The 19426-nt window shown below is 46.9% G+C and overlaps 1 protein-coding gene across 1 annotated transcript; it reads left to right on the top strand.

Annotated features, from left to right (window-relative positions):
• The first annotated feature begins 5212 nt into the window (after nucleotides 1-5212).
• Nucleotides 5213-17087, top strand: TMEM108 (transmembrane protein 108). Its single transcript, XM_075140746.1, has 3 exons — nucleotides 5213-6322; nucleotides 15138-15292; nucleotides 16750-17087. The coding sequence occupies exons 1-3, from the start codon at nucleotides 5299-5301 to the stop codon at nucleotides 16870-16872; spliced, it is 1302 nt and encodes a 433-aa protein (XP_074996847.1). The 5' UTR covers nucleotides 5213-5298; the 3' UTR covers nucleotides 16873-17087.
• Nucleotides 17088-19426: the final 2339 nt, after the last annotated feature.

Genomic DNA, 19426 nt, shown 5'->3' with positions numbered 1-19426 from the left:
CATCTATTAAAGATTCATTTTGCTCCCTGTAACACTTTAGGTTTTCTGAGAGACACATGAGAAGATAACAGTGTCATGAAGAAAGCTTTCGTTACACCACCACAAACATTGCTGTTGCTTTGAACAGGTTTTGCACAATCTTCTCTCACGATTAATAAGTCAAGACTGTTAGAAGCACGGAGAGGCTTCAGCAGCCCGTGCGCTGCCCATGCGCACCCAAGCCCTGGGTCTGTAGATAATGGGTCCTTTGTAGGTCGGCTCCCTTTGCTTCCCTTGCCCACGGCAGTCTGAAATAATGAGTCCAGCAGTAGGTCTCTGCACAAAAAGCTCTTCCTGACTTCCTAGAGCAAAAATGTTTGCCAAGTACTGCTCAGGTGGCTCTGTTTGTCTTGCTGCAAGGTCCGAGGTGGCAGAGGCCAGAAGAGGTCAAACGCCAGACTGAGCTCGTTGTGAATATTCATCTGCTGTAGAAAATGTGAATGTGCAGCTCAAAAGTTTCCACTGTATCTCTGGCAATTAGGACTTGGTCCAAAGCCCGCTAAAGTCATTGGGAACCTTTCCATAGGCTTTAGATCTGAAGTTACGTAAGTTTGTGTTCTTTAAGGGGTGCCCCGGGGAGGCTGAACGCCTGAGCGGACTCGACAGCCGCATGCTTGCTCTGCCATGTCATGCGAAAAGGCTGTTCTCGAACTGCCCATGAAGCGTCCCGTGCAGCGCCAGGCGGTATTAACTCCTAAATGAAGCCTTTTATTGTTGTCCTATGCCAGGACACTGGTTCCCTCGAGGCTCCTGAGATAAAACAGTCAAAGAACGTCCGCTGCTGGGGCCCGAATTGCTTTGTTTTTCTGGTTTGGAGGGAGGCAGTTCTGCCTCCTGCCTGCAAATAAAAGGGTCGTGAGGAAGTTCCCAAACGGTAGGACCCTGCGGATTTCCTAGTCTGGGAAAGCAAAATATTCCTAACCCCTGACTTTTCTGACACTCACTGAGGACATCAACTGCAGTCTTTTAAAGCATTGCTGTAAAGGAAATTCATTTTCTTCACGTACACAACGGTACATACCATTTCTGGACTCCTCATATGAGTGTACGATGGGAAGAAGCACTGCAGGGAGAGCCTGTTGAGATTTGAACCATTGCACCATGTTGTCAGGAAGGAGTTTTTATGGCTAAATGCACATCGGCACCCACTGTGTACACTCTGCTGTCACTCTGCCGTGATTTATCCTTGAGTTAGTTCATTTTGTACTTAATATTCCCTTCTTGGTGCACTATGCAAGACCACAGGATGACACAGTTCATACCACAGAGACTACAGGTCAATCAGCCTTCTCATTAGGGTTGAATGGTTTTAATGTAATCATAAAATTAGACTCCAAAAGTGGGAATTTGACGCACAGCATTTAAAAGCCAAACTAGTTTGACCCCTTCTAAGCATGAGCTGCTATACCTTAGAAATGGCCCCTTATGAAAAAACTTCATGGCATGAACTGACCTTTGAACATATAATTAATTATTATTATTTGCTATAATGTTCTTACATCAGTCTGTATTACCTTTATGCCAGCAGATAGTAAGGACTGCCAGTCCTTACCCCAAAGGGCTCACGCTCTAAGGAAGATCAGTCCTAAGAGTCTTAGGCAGCCAACTGAAGGGTTTTGGCAAAGAAGAGCTGCAGGACTGAGCTTTGAACTGACCAAGAGCGTCTGCTATGTATCATCTCACCTGGGATATCAAAACTTTGGCTATGACAACTTGATAGCAAGCAGAGGATTTCCTTTCAGTGGTAGTCTTGATTGAGGGTAAGCTGAGGCACCAGGGGATGACTGGCGGCATACCCACCATGGCCCTTTTCTCAGTGCGGGTGTATTTGTGAAGCAGAGACAGAGGTTGGGAAGGGAGGAAATTTGCAGGGGTTGGTGAAGTCCATTTCTGTGACAAGTGCTTCCTGCGCCTTGGTAGAGAAATTCAGAATATCATTTTCCTAGGCTTAAGCCAAAGTTGCCAAAGAGGGCAGTCTAATATCAGGGACCTCAATAAGAGTCCCACTTTGTAAGACATTGCATATCCTTGAGTGATAGAAAAGTAAGCAGGAGCTTTGGGCAATCTGGTCACTGCAAATCCAGCCAGAGCATGCTTAGGTGACGATGCAGAGTATCTGAAAATACCAATTCCAGCTTTACTTTTGCTTTCTAGTTGGCTGTTGATCAATTATAAAGCCAATTAATTCTACTTAAAAGGGCCAGCAAAGCCCACTGTGAAGTCCTTATTATCAGCTGGTTCTCCCTAAATATACAGCACTGGCTATTTTTACGATTATCTACTAAGCTGAATATTTTTTCTGTAGTTAGGGGCACAGATTAGCTCTGGTTGTCACTGAAGGAGTTACTGTGGTCCATTCAACCAGTAAAAAAGTCCTAAGAAGCTGTAGCTTATGGGGCCACGGTGGCTCTGCAGAGGCTGTTAAAGGGAGTCTAGCAGATGAGCAAAACCTGACTGCCACAGCCTGAGACAGCCAAATGTCATGGGGATTATTGTTTATTGTCAGATAAATTACTTCTGATGTAGTATTTCCTTTGAGTAATTATTCATGCTTTACAAGCCACCTAAAGGTACTAGCTTAATGCATCTGGCTTCCCCTGCCTGATGTGTGGTGACCTGCTACCACAACAGACTGCCCCAGAGAGACTGTAAATCTTTACAGCAGCAAGCTTCTGATTTATCAGTATTTCAAGAAGTGGGGATGGATGTTAAATAGGTTTTTAGCCAAAGATCAGGGTTTCTAACCCCAGGGCACAATATGCAGAAAAGCTGACAACTTCCTTATTTCTTAAGGAATATCCTGTTATATCCTATTAACCCAATAGAGATGTTTTTCTGCGCATGAGGTGTGAGAGGAAGTGGTTACACAAAGAACATCCAAAAATTTTAGCAGGCATTACAATCATCATAATCTAGTATCTCATAAGATCTGCCAATGCACTTTATCTTGTGTGCTCAGAACAGCAGGCCTAAAGTTTCCTGAAACATTATCTCCACACACCAAATCCAAAATAAATGGTCATCCTTTCCTCTTTGAGTTTGTTCTGTGGCAGCAACTTCTCTTGGCATGAAATATTAGCCATATGGACACTAGAATATCTGCTTTGACCTTGACCTCAGAATAAGTGCTGCCAAAAATGTGAAGATAACTCCTGCCTTTCATTTCCAAGAGTGATACTCCACGAGTATAGCACGATCTGCTCTCCTGGTTGCATCTCAGTGTACAGAATATGTTTTTTTCTTTGAGTAGGTGTTCTGCTAAGAGCATATTGTCTGTGGCTGGCTAGGAACTGGGAAGCAGTATCCCAGAAAAGGTTTATTTGTCAGAGATATTTATTTCAGAAATAATAAAAAAAAGAGCTAATTTTAGCATCAGGCAGTGGAAAATGCATTGCTTGTAATCGGCTCTCACTACGTTATCCAGTCAGTGTTTTCATCTTCTGGATACTCTGTGAAGTAACAGGAGGCTGCTGGGGGCAAGATGAGGTGAATTTTGTGGGTTGCAGAGCTCTGCGCTGATCTGGTTCAGAAATGATGGTTAATGATCAAAGTAGAGCATTTAGCTGGGTAAGAGGAATAGGTGCTGCTCCTTTGGTGAGTTTTTGCTATGCGTGTTGCACTGCTTGCGAATGGGTGTGAATGATGCACAGGGTTCAGAATAAACACATTTCATGGCAATTGTGTCTGCCCAACGTGCAACAGAGCCCTAGGGCCCAATGGACACCTAATCAGAGATCTTCTTTCATTTTCCCAAGTCCCCATCTTCCTTTTCTGCTGGTGCCCATAACAGATATTCCCAAGTAGGGTAGAACTAAATGGCATAACAACGCTCGCGGACAAAGCTGGCAAGCCTGGGAAGTGTGGAGAAGGGGGCAGGAAGGTACTCCATAGTCTTTGCTGGAAGGTGATCATTACCCAGTTTGGAGTCCTGCAGCTTTGACGAACTCATCTCCCTGATTTGTTAAGACTGCAACAACGTTTTTCACCGTGACACCGCTGGTTGAAATTCACACTAGCACAGGGCTGATGGTGCCATCTGATGATGCTCAGTGGACTGTGCAAAATGGATTTATTCCGTGTGCTTCCTAGTGGGCAGAGATCCACATTACACTCGACAGCTTCAACATATGGAAATGGTGACATGTGATTGATGTGGTCCCTGCAGGTCACGCTAACTCACGGTGTATTAGCCCTGCATCCCAGGGAGGCTTATGCTACTGCAGCTGCCCACGTCCATTATCTGGACTAGGAGTAAATGGAAGAATTGATGTTCCCAGCGGTGTGAATCTGGCACCTCATGAAATGATGTGCACTACGGAGAGTGGCGGAAGGCAAATTTGACACAATCCAGTCCCACAGCACATGTGAGCAGAGAACAGGTTACAACCAAACATTTGTGTATGGGTGCGAAGGGCAGTTGTGTTAGATTGAGTCAGACCCCTAATAATCACGTGGCTTTTTAAAACGGCTGTGATAGCTATGTTTTCTTGTTCATTTTTAACATTTGGAGATTTTCCACATCTCATACTCTAAAATAAGTGACTAGATTTTCCGAAGTTGCTAAGTGAAGGACAGCATGTATAACCCTGGAAGCCCTCTCATCAGACATCCCTTCTTGACCTAATTTTCAGCAAGGGCTAAGCAGCTGCTCTCTCAAAAAAACAGATTGCTTAATGGCATCCAAGACTGGAGGCAGCCAAATTTAGGATTTTGCAGCCAAAAGAATGAGCGGACTAAGGTTCCCCATAATGATGTGGACATTCATCTGGAGGCCTCCTGGCCAAAACAAAAATGAAAACGTCTTTTGTTTCTACCCGGAAAGAGTAGGATGCTTTGTAGCTTCTACAGGGAAATCATCTGCCTATGGCACTTCAGGTGGTGCTTTAAAGCACTCTCCTGAGTGCCTACTGCAAGCTCCTCTCTCCCTTTCCCGCAGAGATTCCCTGCAACCTTCCCGTTCCCACCTCACCACTCCCACGGCCCTGGGGCCCTGCAGCCCCTGCAGATTTTCCTTTCTCTTCCTACTTAGCCAGAGAAGCCAACAAAGTGGGATGCTAACTCTTCTGTCCTTCTGCAGAACATGGAAGGTATTCCTTCCTTCCAGAGTGCCGTTCCCTGTCCGCTGGTCCCTCCCTGGTGTCTCACCCTCTCTCTGTGTTTTTTCCTCCAGGTGTTCTACTGATCTTGGCACTGACAGAAGAGCTGGTGTTTTCTGTTCAGGTACTGTCTCCCACTGTCTCCTCCTCTCAGGGCTTCCCGATGGACACTACCACTATCACAGCCATGGGAACAACACCTCGCCACAAAGACCGCCACGCGGCAGAGCCCCTTCCCACGTCCGCTCGCGCCGTTCCCCGTCCCGTCAGCCTGACGGAGAAAGCCCCTTCCACCGGGCAAAAACAAGCGAGCGGCCCTCGCGTCGGCGAAAAGGAAACGTATCATTTATACAACCAGAGTGCTTTGTACTCGGGACAGACTCGCCCCAAGGGGAAAATATTCCAGGTTTTCAAAGGCAACTTCACAGAGTCCTCAGAGCCTTACCTAAAGACGACCCTGCACTCTCCCTTCCCCACCCTGAGGAGCCCTTTCACAGACCACCCGTTTCAGTCCCAGGCCGCAGCGTCCAGCGATCCGAATGGCACGGGGCTGGCAAGAACTACACACTCAGACCCTTCTCCCCACCGCAACGCCTCGGGAAGCCTTAGGGAAGCAGAGCGAGGGGACGGGGCCGAGCTAGTGGTGCAGGAGGCAGATTTTGCCACCACAACTGCTGGACCATCAACTGATCCTGAAGCAGTGTCGGTGCCTTTTAAACCCACCCGCTACGGCGTATGGGATATGCTGAGCAAAAACAACTCTTGGGTAACCTTGAATCTCAGTACAAACGTCCCTCTGTTTGCTGGCTCTGGATCTGCAACAGCAGCAGCGGGTCACTCGGTTCAGACCAGTTTTGACGTCAGCGTCTCCTCCCCGGCAGCGGGAGACCCCAAGGGACCCGCTCCAACGCAGCACGGTGCGGTGACTAACGCGACCTTGCTGGGCAGTGCTCTCTCCGCAGTGCCTGCCACGAGGTTGTCCAGCTCCGTTTCCACGGCTGGCTCCACCGCCACCGGGAACTTCCTAAACAGACTGGTTCCTGCCGGGACCTGGAAACCCGGGGTGCAAGGAAACATCTCCCATGTCACCGAGGGGGACAAACCCCAGCACAGAGCAACCATCTGTCTCAGCAAGATGGACATTGCCTGGATCATTCTGGCTATCAGCGTACCTATATCCTCATGTTGTAAGTTAACCGCCACTTTATTTTGCTTTCTCTTTCCTTAAAATTCAGATTTCGGCCCATGATTCAAGGACCTGGTGGAGAGCTAACAGAGGCAGGGCGGCTTGAGATGGAAGAGAAGCAATCACTAGACAGAGATCACATTCACTGACCAAAGCGCTTAGCTTCGAAATGCAGGGCTGAAATGTTTACACTCAAAGCATACTTGCTCTGTTGCTATTAGAAATCACTTAGTCTTTTAGAGCCCTCCGTTTGAGGGTGTAACACAAGGCTGAACAACTCTAGAAGGCAAAGCAGCTTTACTTCAAGGCATTTAAGCTGGTGACCAAAAATTGTACAAGTCTTTAAGCTAGGAACCGCTATATGCTGCCCTGGAATTGGATTTTAAAAGCCCACTGCTAACCCAAAGGTTTAATGACGGTTGTAATGACTAATACCTTAGGAAACACCAGTTTTCCAGCACAATAAAATATTTCATTGCAGGCTGTTTGTGAACTATCAGATTTTAAAGTCTGATAACCAAAGTGCTGGTTTCCTCCATTTTAATTCCGACTTTGCAGCTGCCGAGGGAGCAGGAAGAGTTGGAAATCCTGGCCTTCAGACACCAGGAGTCAGCCACCTGCGGGACCAGGGCAGGTTGGGTTCCCAGAGCCGGCTTAGGGTCTTGTCATTTGACTCAGTTACAAAAAACACATGAGAAATTATGAAAAAGCTTGTGAGTGGATGCCGGGGTGTCCCCTGCTTAGCTGGGTTATATCAGCAAAGCGGGACAACATATTCTCCGGGGTTTTGCTGTTGCGGGGTGTGATTATGCTGATCTGTCTGGAGTGAAACAAAACCAAAAATTTCCCAGCCTTTGCTGCCTGAGGAAACATAAAAGGGTAGCAGCCAAAAATACTGAGTATTAATTCTGTTATTTACAGCTACGGCTGTACTGAGGACAAGGCTAGATGAGCTGACCAAGCCAGTCTCGCACACAGCTTACTTCTGCCAAAAAGGACAGTGCTGCTCTCTCCTGCCCTCTCCGAGGCGCAGCCGCCTGATCCTGCTCCTCTCCTTCCGCCTGGGCCTGACCTGACACCTCCCCGAGACACTTCCAGATTGCTAAAGTGGTCAAAAAATATTCACTTTGCTCTGTGTTACTTTCTGTCCAGCCGGTGAGCTGAATCGGCTCCCCGCAGGGCCAGGTGAGCACGAGACCCGGAGCGGATGAGGCTGCAGGAATACGCACCCGGAGAGGGAGCCGCGCTCATCCTCTCAGCGGCTGCACATTATTGGGTTGGCTCAGCGTATCTGTTAGACTTGTACCTCTGGGACCACCGCTTCTGCTATTGCCAACGTGGTTAAAGCCACAAGTGAGAACAAAGCTTAAACCTAAAAAATGGACAATCAAAATACAGAGAAACCAAAGCAGAAGTGTGCATACGTACTTCTGCGAAAGGTGGAGAGGAGAAACTGGGATATAGCAAGCACATGATGAGAAGCAGCAATATTTGATGAACTTGTCTATCAGTTAGTAGAAATAGAGGATCAAATAAATTTTTCCAAGCATTATGTTTTGGGCCAATATTCAGAAAGAAAGCTGAGCTGGATAGAAAGCATCCAAATACAAAACACAAAATACAGCACCATACAACACAAGCAGAGGAAGCATAACCAGTGTGTAAACTGGTGTATGCCTCTGCCTGCAGTGTGCCATATGTGAGCTAATAACTGATGATAGTTATTAATAATAATAATATGAAGAGTCTGTTGGCAGGACTTCTAACCCACTATTCATTAAATAGTGATGTTTAAACTTTTCTTCTTACCATACGTATGTGTTCATATGACTGTGCCTATTCCTTTTCTTGTATTTGTAAGCTGCATTTTTTTAGAAAGGCAAATGTTGTTTTGAAAATTATCTATACCGGCTCTAATACAACTGAGTGTTTAAATGATTCAAATATTTAAGTCCTGCTTTCAGGACCAAATTTCTGAGGATGGTCTTCAGTGGGACTCTCCTTTTGAAATCTGGGGATCCTCAGACATACTTCAGAGTTGAAATGAATGGCAGGCAGGCATTTAAATGGGATTTTTTTTGATCTGGCTGAAGTGCCTAGGGAATTGCTTTCATCCAAAAGTTAGGCTGTTTAAACTATGCCATAATAAGTGCTGTTGTACAGGCATAGGTTATTCCTATAGGAGATGAAAAATAAGTTATAACAACCTAAAGCACTTTTACCCAGATGCATATGTCTCGGTCATGGCTCCCCGCTGTGCTGCACACCGGAGGGGCACTTTATTTCCCGATCCTCAGGCATCTGCCTATCTTCAGGCAGGGGTGGGCGGTGTGTGGTGTACCGTGTACCGTGTGTGGTGTACGGTGCGGGGTGTGCGGTGCGGGAAGGGGACTGTCGCCACCTCCCGGGCACAGGCGCCTGCAGCTGAGGACAGAAGGCCCCATGCTGGCATTTGCTCGTCACTTCTGGTCTAGAGGGGGCTGATGCTAAGAGACGGACGAAGAGTACAGCCATTTGGATTTCATTTCATCTTCAGGGGGTGAAAATGTTTCCAGTGAGAGGCTCTCACAGCTGTTGTGGGCATGGACTGAGAAAACACTGTCCTGCTTCTGCCTCGGGATGCTGAAGGGTGGAGGTATCTCAGATACCAAGACTCAGCCCCGTGCTCTTAAATATCTGAGCTGCCTTAGGAGGGAACAAGCCACGGAGAAAGTCACTGAGGACTCGTATCATGGGAGGTTATTGCTGACCCGGAGCTGCAGGCTGGCGGCTCTGTGCTCAGGCTGGCACCTTCAAGGCTGCTGGCCAGACCCACCGAGGGGAACAGCAAGCCCTGAGCTGCTGCTGAGACACCTGTGAGAAAGGGTGAGGCCCTGCACCAGAGGGAGAGGCAGCCCCGAGGCAGGGAAGTTAGCAACACACCCTGGAAAGAAGTGGAAGGAGGTGAGGAGAGGCAACCGGAGCCTGTGCACGGCTGCAGAGCTGCAGGAATCTAATTAACTTGGCTCCCTCCTCCTGCTAATGAGGAGTGCCCCTGAGCCAGCTCACTGACCTCCGGGCTGTTTCCAGCGCATCTCTCCTCTGCCGGGAGCCCTTGTGCCTGTCCCCATAATCCCTCCCCCGTGCGAGGGGTGGCGAGGAGCCTGGAAAAGCCTTCCTTCTCAGGGGACTTCTGGGCGCAGCTTGTGCTGCCCGAAATCCTCGGAAGGGAAAATGCACCACGATGCTGCAGAGACACGTCTGTCCCTCTCTGACGCGTGGCGCAGTAAGGCCCCACGCGCTGCTCGCTGTCACACCTTTTATTGACAGGCACCTGTTAAATGCAAACCTGTGAGCATTTTAACTTCCATAGCAGGGGAAGTGACCTGCTAGAAAGTGACCGCAGGAGCCCTTGGCTCCTCGTCGCCACTGGAAGAAGTGCCTGGGATGCTGCACTTCTCCTTGCGGAGGAAAGACCCTGCCAGGGCTCCTCACCGGCCCGTCCCTGCCGTGGGGATTTGCACCTAAGAGCAGGAAGCAGCAGAGGGTTTGTTCAGCATCGCTGTGCCCTGGCATCTGAGCCCCACCGAGGACTGGCAGGTCCCACCAGCCGTGCTGGTGGCACGGCTCAGTGGCTATAGCACTAGGCTGAAGACCTGGGCCTCAGGAGCTCGCCTGCTGAAATAAGAGATGGGATTTAGCCTCCCCATCCTTACAGTACATATTTCTTTAAGGATGCATAGGTTTCTGAGTCTCTCTGCAATCCCTTAAAATGCTAGCCAGAAAAGTAATGCTTTGAATAGGAATGTGCGAGGCACGTCTGCTGTGTGATCCTGGAGAAATCATTTCACCTTTTGGTACCTCAGTTTTGTGATATAAATAACGGGGGTAATGTTGCTAATGCCATTTGAGGGCTGCAAAAATGAAGGATTCTGTATCATTGTGTTCCCAGAAAAGGAAAGTCATATATAACACTGATAGCAGTATTTTCTGCATGTCATAGTTTGAGTTGGTTTTGCGGTGTCCTTGAACATTTTTGTGCACGTGCATTTGTGTGTGTGTGGGTGCCTGTCTCTGCAATGCAAAACAAGACACAATATGAACTCATTTTAAAACCCACCGTCCCAGTCCTTGGGCTCCCAGTACTTACATCTCTGTAATTACAGAATGACACGATAAAACGTGGAAGAACAGAAACTTGCAAATCAGATGCGCAGAAGTCAATTCATTCAGTCAGTTCTGCTGACACGGGAAAACGCGAGAGGAAGGCTGAGCCTCCGAACGCAGGCATCAGCAGAACTCAAAGAATATATAAAGAATTGCCTTGGACCTAACCCCACTTAACTCACATTTCATGCACTGGGACGCGTTCCAAAATTATCTCACCCACTTTCTCCATCGCAAAACCTAGGAATGTTTGCTTCCTGGTCTGAAGCGAGAGAGATCCCAAGCCCTGAGCCTAATCCCCAGATGTGAGCTCAGACTGAGCTGGAGAAGAGCCTCCTGTCTCCAAATGTAAGCAGCTGTGGTTAATAACCAAACGCATCGTGATACCTGTATTGCAGCTAAGCTTGTACTACTCTAGACGGACACAGTAAATGAGGGAAACTGAAAGAAATATGGAAAACCCACTATTTTAGTCATTGAGGCAAGGGGTCTGTAGAAACTTAGTTTATATTATGATCTGCAGGCATAGGGAGAAGTAAATTAACATCCTTCAGTCTGAACATCTTCTGACTTATAAGTGCTTGCAACGTTCAGGTCTGTTAACATGGTGTTTTATGTGGGAGCTGGAGGTATGCAGCTATATAAGATTGGTAAAATATTTAAGTGAGTTGAAAGAAGAGACAGAAGACTATCAGGAAACTGTAGGGAGTTGATATGATCTCATTACACACCATTTATGAGGCCAGTATTGAATATGGTGTATAATCCTGGTGGTTTATGTTTTAAAAAAAAAGATTGGAAGATTAGAAAAGAGGCATGCGAGTGATTTAAGAGCTGGGAAATGCAACATAACTCCATTTGTGTGAAGCCCACATATATGGGGGACATTTCTGATAGCATAGCAGAAGCTTTTAATAAAAAAGGCAAAAGGAGACTGAGGAAGTAGCAGATAAAGCTGGAGGTATGTAGACAACAAGGGGAATGGAAACATGTCCCCACAATGGAAATTAAGTATTGAAACAAACTTTGTCAGAATGGGATGGATATCTGGTCACTCCATGTCCTTAAATGAAGCTGGGTATTTTCCTATGAGATGTGCTGTACCTTAAATACAGCTTATGGTTAAGTTAACGGGTGAAAGTCTCCTGGTGTGCAGGTGTTGTGCAGGTGAGAGTAAATGATGGACATGTTCCCACCAGCCTAGAAACCTGTAAATCTGTGAGAATCTGTTTTCTCCCATTTGTGGGATGTATTATGTCCTGTTTCATGGGTGGGGGGACAGATAATGCAGATGTAATTTGCCTTAGGGCCAGAAAGAGGCCGGCGTCAGAGCCAGAACTCGTCAGCAGCTCTTAGCCCCTGAACGTGTGGGTTGACTTTTCTCCCTCCAGACTAGGAGCAGGTCAAAGGATACGGGTTAGAAATGCTTCTGAACTCCCTGAACCTCCACAAAATTGCAGAGACCCCTGGTATTTTCTAACATGTATCGTAATCTCTGTACGGGGAGCTTCAGGCTGACACAGGGACAACGCGGAAGTGTCCTTCTCGTGGCACTCGCTATTGACTTTAACATGGAGCAGGCAAAGGGAAAAGCCGGTTTAGCTTTTCTGACTCCCAGAAAGCAGCCAGGTGAGTGTTTGAAAAACAGAGAAGAGTTAGCCCTTTTTCTGCCCGAAGGGTTGGCCATCTCTGAAACAGAGGTAATACATGGCAGCACTGAACAACAGCACTTTCTTGTCCTTACGAGGGCATCACATAATATACCAGGAAAGATAAGCGGGATATTAGAGCTACTGTTTCTCTTCTTCAGCTCTGTGTTGTTATTACTGCCTTTTCTCCCTTCCAAACCATCTCTGCCCTCTATGTATTTCATCCACTTAATATGTCCTCGCTGGCCATCACAACTCTCTGTCTGGAAACAGTTTTTTCTGTAATACACATAATTCTAATCATTGGAGAAAATAGATATCTAAGAATATCGGTAAAGCTGTACCCTGTTCCTAGTATTGTTCTGGAAGTGAGCAGTCCTATGTCAGCTACATTAATTTCACTAAAATGTGCCCCAAAAGGGTAGTTAATATGAGGTGGAGAGGGAACAGCCCCATTCCAGCCCTACTGTCCTCTCTCTCTCTCCCTTAAATCAGGTCTCCTCTGCTTTGAATTGGGGCAGCTTAGGTAGACAGCCTTCTGCTAAAATATGTTATATTCGAGGAAGCTCGGGAACCCATTTTCTACGGTCTTCCATCCATTTGCTTGTGTGTGGACTGAGGTTGGAGGCCGAGAGTGTAAGTAAGGGAGAGAGCATTATTGCTCTATAGCAACCATATCTGCAATGGCAAGGCCATTTCCTGCTGGAAGAAGCAGAGATATCTCTTGACTCAATGTCACCGGCTTTCCAGCCCCTAAAACCCAAATCCAATACTTCTCTGTCAGCAGCCACAACGTTTTATAAGCTGTAAAACCTCAAAATATTTGCGCAGTGATAGAGTTGGCTTTACTGGGGCTCTCTTATCCTCAGGCACCTTCAAAAATGCTCTGTGTCTTAGGGAGCACTTGTTGCTGGCCTACCAAAAAGCTCCAAAGTCTGTTGGCTCTCGCCAGCAGTGGGAAGGACTAAATGTAGGTCCTGCTTCACTTTCTGATCTTAATGAGCCTGCAGGCTGGGCTGGGACACCGAGAGGGTAGCAGCAAAGTAGGGAGCAAAGATGGAGTCCTTCAGGAGGATGGGCATTTCCCTGGGCAGGGAGAACAGTTCTGGTGGCCCCCACGGGGTGCCTGCCTACGGGCGCAGCAGCGGGAGTCGCGCTGTCGGGCTGTCAGCAAATGAAGTGATTGGTGATAGAAAGACTGAAGCAATATGAGTCAAAGATAATAGTAAGTTCAATGATGACCTGCTTTTCTGAGCATGCGGGAACAGCGCGGGAGATTTTTCCATTAGTTTTGGAAGATTTATAGCATAAACTCACCTTTCCCTTTGAATGAGACATAAACTGCCTGAACTCAAACCCATTAATTTTTTTTTCTTAGTAGCTTATTCTTTTGTTTTAACTAGAGCTCTAGCCTTGCAATTTTGTATTGACATTTTATGTGAGTAGATGGGATAAGAAATTAGACCCACAGCATATGGGTAGCTGCAACGTTTGTCAAAACATACAAAGCAGCTTTGACCTCTCTGCAGTCTTTTCTTTCCTCTGGGCTATAATTCTAATAAATAATTTTGGTTGTAGCTGAGAAAATAATATATTTTTCTGCTTCATGAATATTTGCTCGCTTCTTTTCTACCATGAGGGGTTTAGAAATAATGGAGTGAATTTACAGCAGGGCATTCCCTATTTCCCAGGTACAAATCAAAGTAAGTACGCATCCAGCTACCTGTCTGTCTGTATAAATCAAGTAGATTACAAGCACAACTGGTCAATTAATTCCACAGGTACAAGATAGGTGCACAGAGTTTATGCATTGGTCCTCTGAATAAACCCTCGCACGCGCCTCAGCTTGGACCGGTGGGAGCAGTAAGTTCGTTACAGTGGGTTTGCCTGGCTTTCGTAAAATTGCCAAGATTACCCATCTGAATTGCAACAGAGGTGACTAAACCGAAAGCAATTCCAGAAAATAACACTCAACCAGCTTTGTGTTCAGCCCGCCCGCCGGGGGAGCGTTTCCCTGGCACCTCTGCGGTCGGCGGCTGCCGGTGGCCTTGAGGCCAGACAATTGTACCCACAAGTTTCACTTGCTGGTCACTTTGTCTTGCCTAACTGCTCTACTTTAAGCTCAAATACTTCAGATTACAGAAGCTTCAGTGTGCTCCGCAGATAGGGGAAAAAAGCCCTGCTCAGACATCACCAACGCCCAGGCAAGCGTGGGGAACGGATTACGCTTATCAGTAGATCCCACATCCTGATACAGCTGATGGAGACGGGCAGGAAAACCCCAGCTCTGGGGTTAGTGCTACCCTGGAAGCATAAGCTACGTGAGGCAGGTGCCGGAGGGGATCTCCACGCCACCTCATCGCTGTCTCATCCCGCTCAGAAGCCCATCTGTTCCCCTGGTCGGTCGCTGATGTTTTGGAGCACAGTCACAAAGTACCCAAAATCCAAGTTATGAATGTGAGGTGACAGGGGCAGGGATCAGTGGCGCTTCAGGGCAGAAGCTTTTGGTACTGAAGACGTGCAACTACACGCGTTTGTGAATTTGGTATTTGAGCCTAGGACAGGTGTCTCTCACTGCCCATTTGCTAATGTGCTCATCGCTGCAGCACCTGAACGCGCTAGAAGCAGAAAAGATCTGCGCAGAGGCATCCTCCGCAGTCCCTGGGGAGTGCCCTCTGTCCTAGAGGGTCTATAAATCCCTGCTTAGGTATTAAAACACCATCAGTTACAACACCAAAGCTTTTCGTTAGCCAGGCAGCCACATCTTGAAGATGATAAACTCACATCAAAAAGAAAGTAAAAACTGCATATTCTGCCAAGCCCAAAGCCTCCTCTGCTTGGCCCAGATTCTGACTTAATTGTGTGGGGTTTATTAGGAGAGAGCTAGATCTGACTGAAAGTGAATCGTATGAATGAAGGTCACCAGCCCTCTCCTTAAGTAACGTAAAAAACAAATCTGTGGTACTGATGAGTCCTTATTGAAAGGAAATAACCAGATTTTTGACCTGTTTCTATTGACAGCAGTTCTGCTGACAGTCTGCTGCATGAGGAGGAAGAAAAAGACATCTAACCCAGAAAACAACCTGAGCTATTGGAATAATGCTATTACCATGGACTACTTCAACAGGCATGCTGTAGAGTTACCGAGAGAGATCCAGTCCCTGGAGACTTCAGAGGTACCTCACTTGCAGAACTAGTGTCTGAAAACTGTAACTGAAGCCATGCTGGGAGAAGTGGGGAGGAAGCCATATTAATAAAGCCTTGAAATCCCTATGCATATTCAGGGAAACAGCTTTTGGAGAAGGACTCACCCCTAGACATGTACAAGGTGGGATAAATATGTCGCCAAAACCGGATTGCCATCCTATTCCCAGCCATTGCAGTTCCATATTGCTGGGGTGGTCACGGGAGTTAACCGCCTCTAGGTGAATTTGTTCCCGGGTTTCTCTTCCTTTTGAGCCTATGGCCAATGTCTAGCCATACCATGACTGCTTAGGAGAGCTCTTTGGGCTGGCTTGTAACTGACAGTTGGTCCTTCTAATCTGTCTGTTCTGCGTGTCCCACACAGCATCAGATAAGGGGGGTAGTGGGAGTTAATAACGCAAAGAAATTTTGTGCATTTATATCTCAGGAGCTGCCTATGCGTTCTCAAATACCGGTTCAGGGAGTGAGTGTTGCCAGTATGTAAGCAATCAAAACATCAATATATGACAGTGTGTAGTGGTGGTGTATACTCATCAGCCTTTACTTAAGGGATCTGACTGGTTCAGTGGGATTGTTCATATATGGGCAGGTGATCCTACAGATAGAAACGTATTCCCTGGCCTCAAGACAGAGAAGAATAATTTAGCTCAGTTCAAAGGTATTTAAAACCTAGAAACAGTGGAGAATTTGGGTTTATGCTAAAGTGATTTCCAGATCAGCTAGCTGACTAACTCATCTCATTAAATTAAAAAAAAAGTGTTTAGAAAGGAACCTCTGAGATGACTAGACAAGCACTCACAGTCGCTTCATTAACCCCACTTTGCTGGCAATCATGTTGCTCAAGCTAAGGCAGGACCTGGTCTAGACTTACTAAGAATTTCATGGTATCCTATTCACACATAGGATGCTCTCCAGAAGCTGTCATCTGAGTCATTTAAACCTGATCAGAACATGACTGAACTGCGGCATGCTCGGGTAGCTTGGAACCATATATGTGGTTTCCTGACTTAAAAAAAAAGCTGAAAATGCATCTCTGAGCAGTCAAGCCCAGCTGATAGACAGGAAACTATTGCAATGTGTCATGAAAGTGGAAAAAAAAAAAAAAAGAATGTGAAAGTTCATATTCTGCTAAGGGACCTGAACTTTGGTGCATCTGACTTCTGGGTCCCCAGACTGAGAAAGAATCAGCCTGACTATCAATCAGAGGAGCTCTTTACTCACGGCTCCTACTGCCTGAAGAAGGGCAAAACCAGCTCACCAAACTTAGCCAGGGCCCCCAAAATTCAGGCACTTTTGGAGGATTGGGAGAAGCGATAAAAATAACAGTCCATTTCTCACCTGCATTCGCACAGGGCAGCGGAGCGCCCTGCGTGCTCACGGAGAGTGAGGGGTGTGAAGCGCTCACCCTGCTTCTCTGTCTTTCTCCTAGGACCACCTCTCCGAGCCGCGCTCCCCCGCCAACGGCGACTACCGTGACAGCGGGATGGTCCTTGTGAACCCCTTCTGTCAAGAAACGCTATTTGTAGGACATGAGCAAGTCTCTGAAATATGACCCAACAGCTGCCCGCGTATTGCAGTTTCATCTCTACTGTCTCCAAATTATAAATAAATATATATATTATAAATATAACCTTTGTGTAACCCTGAATTACAAGAAATGTTTTCAGCTTTTCTTTTCTCCCTCAGAATTGTCAACCCCTTTTTTATAAGTGTGGTAAAACTTTAAAGAACAAACTGTGGCTTTATAAAATAAAGGTATTTCTAAGCAAAACACCTGTCAGATGGACTATTTTCTTCACTGTCCTTTACAATCTGCTGCTAAATATACTCGGTCTGGAAGAATATTGGCTGGTTTTGGTGCAGGCATCACGTGTTGGGTACAGCATCCTGCACACTATATGACACCGCTCAGCCTGGCCGTGAGCATTGCTGCTCGGTGACCGTCCCTTCCCTTACTGTAAAATGACTTCGGTCACTCCTTTCCTTTAGACTGCCAAGCTAGAATAGAAACCAGACAGGACCAGCTCGGTTGCCAGAAGCAGTCGGTGCGGCTTGTGTGCCAGTCTTGTATCCTTTGCATGACTCTAACACTGCCTGAGCACTGACTGGGATGAGCCCTTCAGAGTCTCCCTTCCAGTTAAACCCAACTCAGCAGGGGGAGAGCAGGGGAGCTGGGCTACAGTGGGTTGATAAACAAACCTGATGCACCCATGGGATCCAGGGCCACACAAGACATGGGCAAACCCCTTGGGGTAGTAATGTTGCCCCATGACTTCTTTATGTTACCTTCTTCAGACTTAAACAGGAGAGCCAAGTTCCAGTTTGAGCTCCAAAACTGTTTTACAGGAGCAAGGACCAGAACGATCGTTTTTCCTGCGTAAATGTCCTAACCGCACTACACATTGGACTCACAGCTACTCCGCTCCAGCCCAATGAGTCCTGAATTATTTCCTGCAGAGAAAACAGACACATAGAGTGTCCCCTCAAAGGAACAGAAACCTCCTTTGAATTTATCAGGAATCTTGAAATCTGGTGACTAGGGACTCCCACCAATTGAGTGCTGTGGCTTTGACCACGTTTCCACTTCCCCACTGTTTTATTTATCTTGTGTGCTTAGACTGCTAGTGCCATTCGATCAAGTTTCCTCATACCCCCCCCTCTGCTCTCTGAGACTTTCCTTCCCCCCTTAGGAATGAAAATGCAGTGTTTCGGAGCAAAATGGCATTTCAGTCCTACCCAGTTAAGCACTAGATTGCAGGCTGTAATAGTGTTAGGGGAATAGTAGAGGTGAACGAAGCTTAAATGATGGATTAAAAACAGGTTGTTACAAGGAGAGGCTAACATGGAACATGGAATGACTTTGCCTAACTCAATGCTCTCTCTTTGAGTAACCCAGAACTGTTACCGTTGGATCAGTTTTGCTTCTCAAATTGCCTTTTTTGTATTGTTCCGCAAGTGAAATGGCCTCCGTCCTTTGAGGTCTCGGCCGTCCTCTCCCCACCTCTGGCCATCTGTCCTTGTAGATTGTTTTCTACCTTCATTCCTCCCTTCATCAGGAGCAGGCTGTGAGGCAGCAGGGAGTTTGCCCCCTGCTCCGGCTGGCTGCTCTGGGCCACTGGCTGCTCAGGTTCATCGCTTGGTTGCGTAGAAGGGAAGCTCCGGCAGGACAGGGTTAGCGTAGCATCATTAACCATACGCCTTGTTCAAGGTGAGCCACGGCTGGTACCGGAAAAGGGAATTATAGCGGCGGCACATCTGGTCCAGCTGTGTTCCCACCTGCCAGCAGTGTCCCAGTGGCTGCGGTTAGTCAGGGCAACCTGACAACTTTACTAAATGATGGCTGGAATCAGACCAAGACGTGGCTCCCCCCGGGACCAGGGGGGCACAGAGGCACTGTCGTCCCTCCTTTCTCCCTGTCCCACACGTGCACTTCTACTCTGCTGAGGCACAAATCTGAGTGCGTGCCACAGGCTTCCTGAAATTAGAAAATTGCAAAGTTATAGGGGCTCTCCTATATATTTAATTTCCTGCTCAGAATCAGAGAGTAATGCACCACTTCCCTACGAGGTGACCGGGGCAGGCAGGAAGACGTGGCTGTGTACGGACATGGATGGACACTTTGGGAATATATCTTTTCACTGTGGGGTAAACGCTATGCAATATGGTATCTGCAATCCTCATGATCAAATACTAAATGGCCTCCTGGTTGATTAGAGAGTAAAAACTTCCCGAGGGTCTTGCCAAGAGCAAAAGCAATCCCATGACAACCTTCATCTTCTATTTCAACAGGGAGATGGAAAGAGAGAACAAGGTGACAGAGAACTAAATTCAGTTCTTTGCAAAAAAGTCCATATTTTTACATTTGTTTTCTGTACACGGTATTGCTTTTGCAAGGCAGGTTGGTTTTTTTTATTTGACACAGAACAAATATACCAAAAATGTTGTGTAAGAAACACCGGAGGATTCCTCTCATTTAGCCAGCACAGTTTGCTTGGTAATCTAAATGCAGAATGCCTAGAAACTAGCCAAAAATATTTGCAAAGCTGTGAGATGCTGCGCTATTCCCAGGCTTCACACAGCTGGGAAATGGTGACCAGACTGTAGGC

The sequence above is a fragment of the Calonectris borealis genome, chromosome 2 (genome assembly GCF_964195595.1).
Source record: "Calonectris borealis chromosome 2, bCalBor7.hap1.2, whole genome shotgun sequence".
Taxonomy (NCBI): domain Eukaryota; kingdom Metazoa; phylum Chordata; class Aves; order Procellariiformes; family Procellariidae; genus Calonectris; species Calonectris borealis.
Note: the sequence above shows the minus strand (reverse complement) of the source record. Positions and strands in the feature narration are given on the sequence as shown.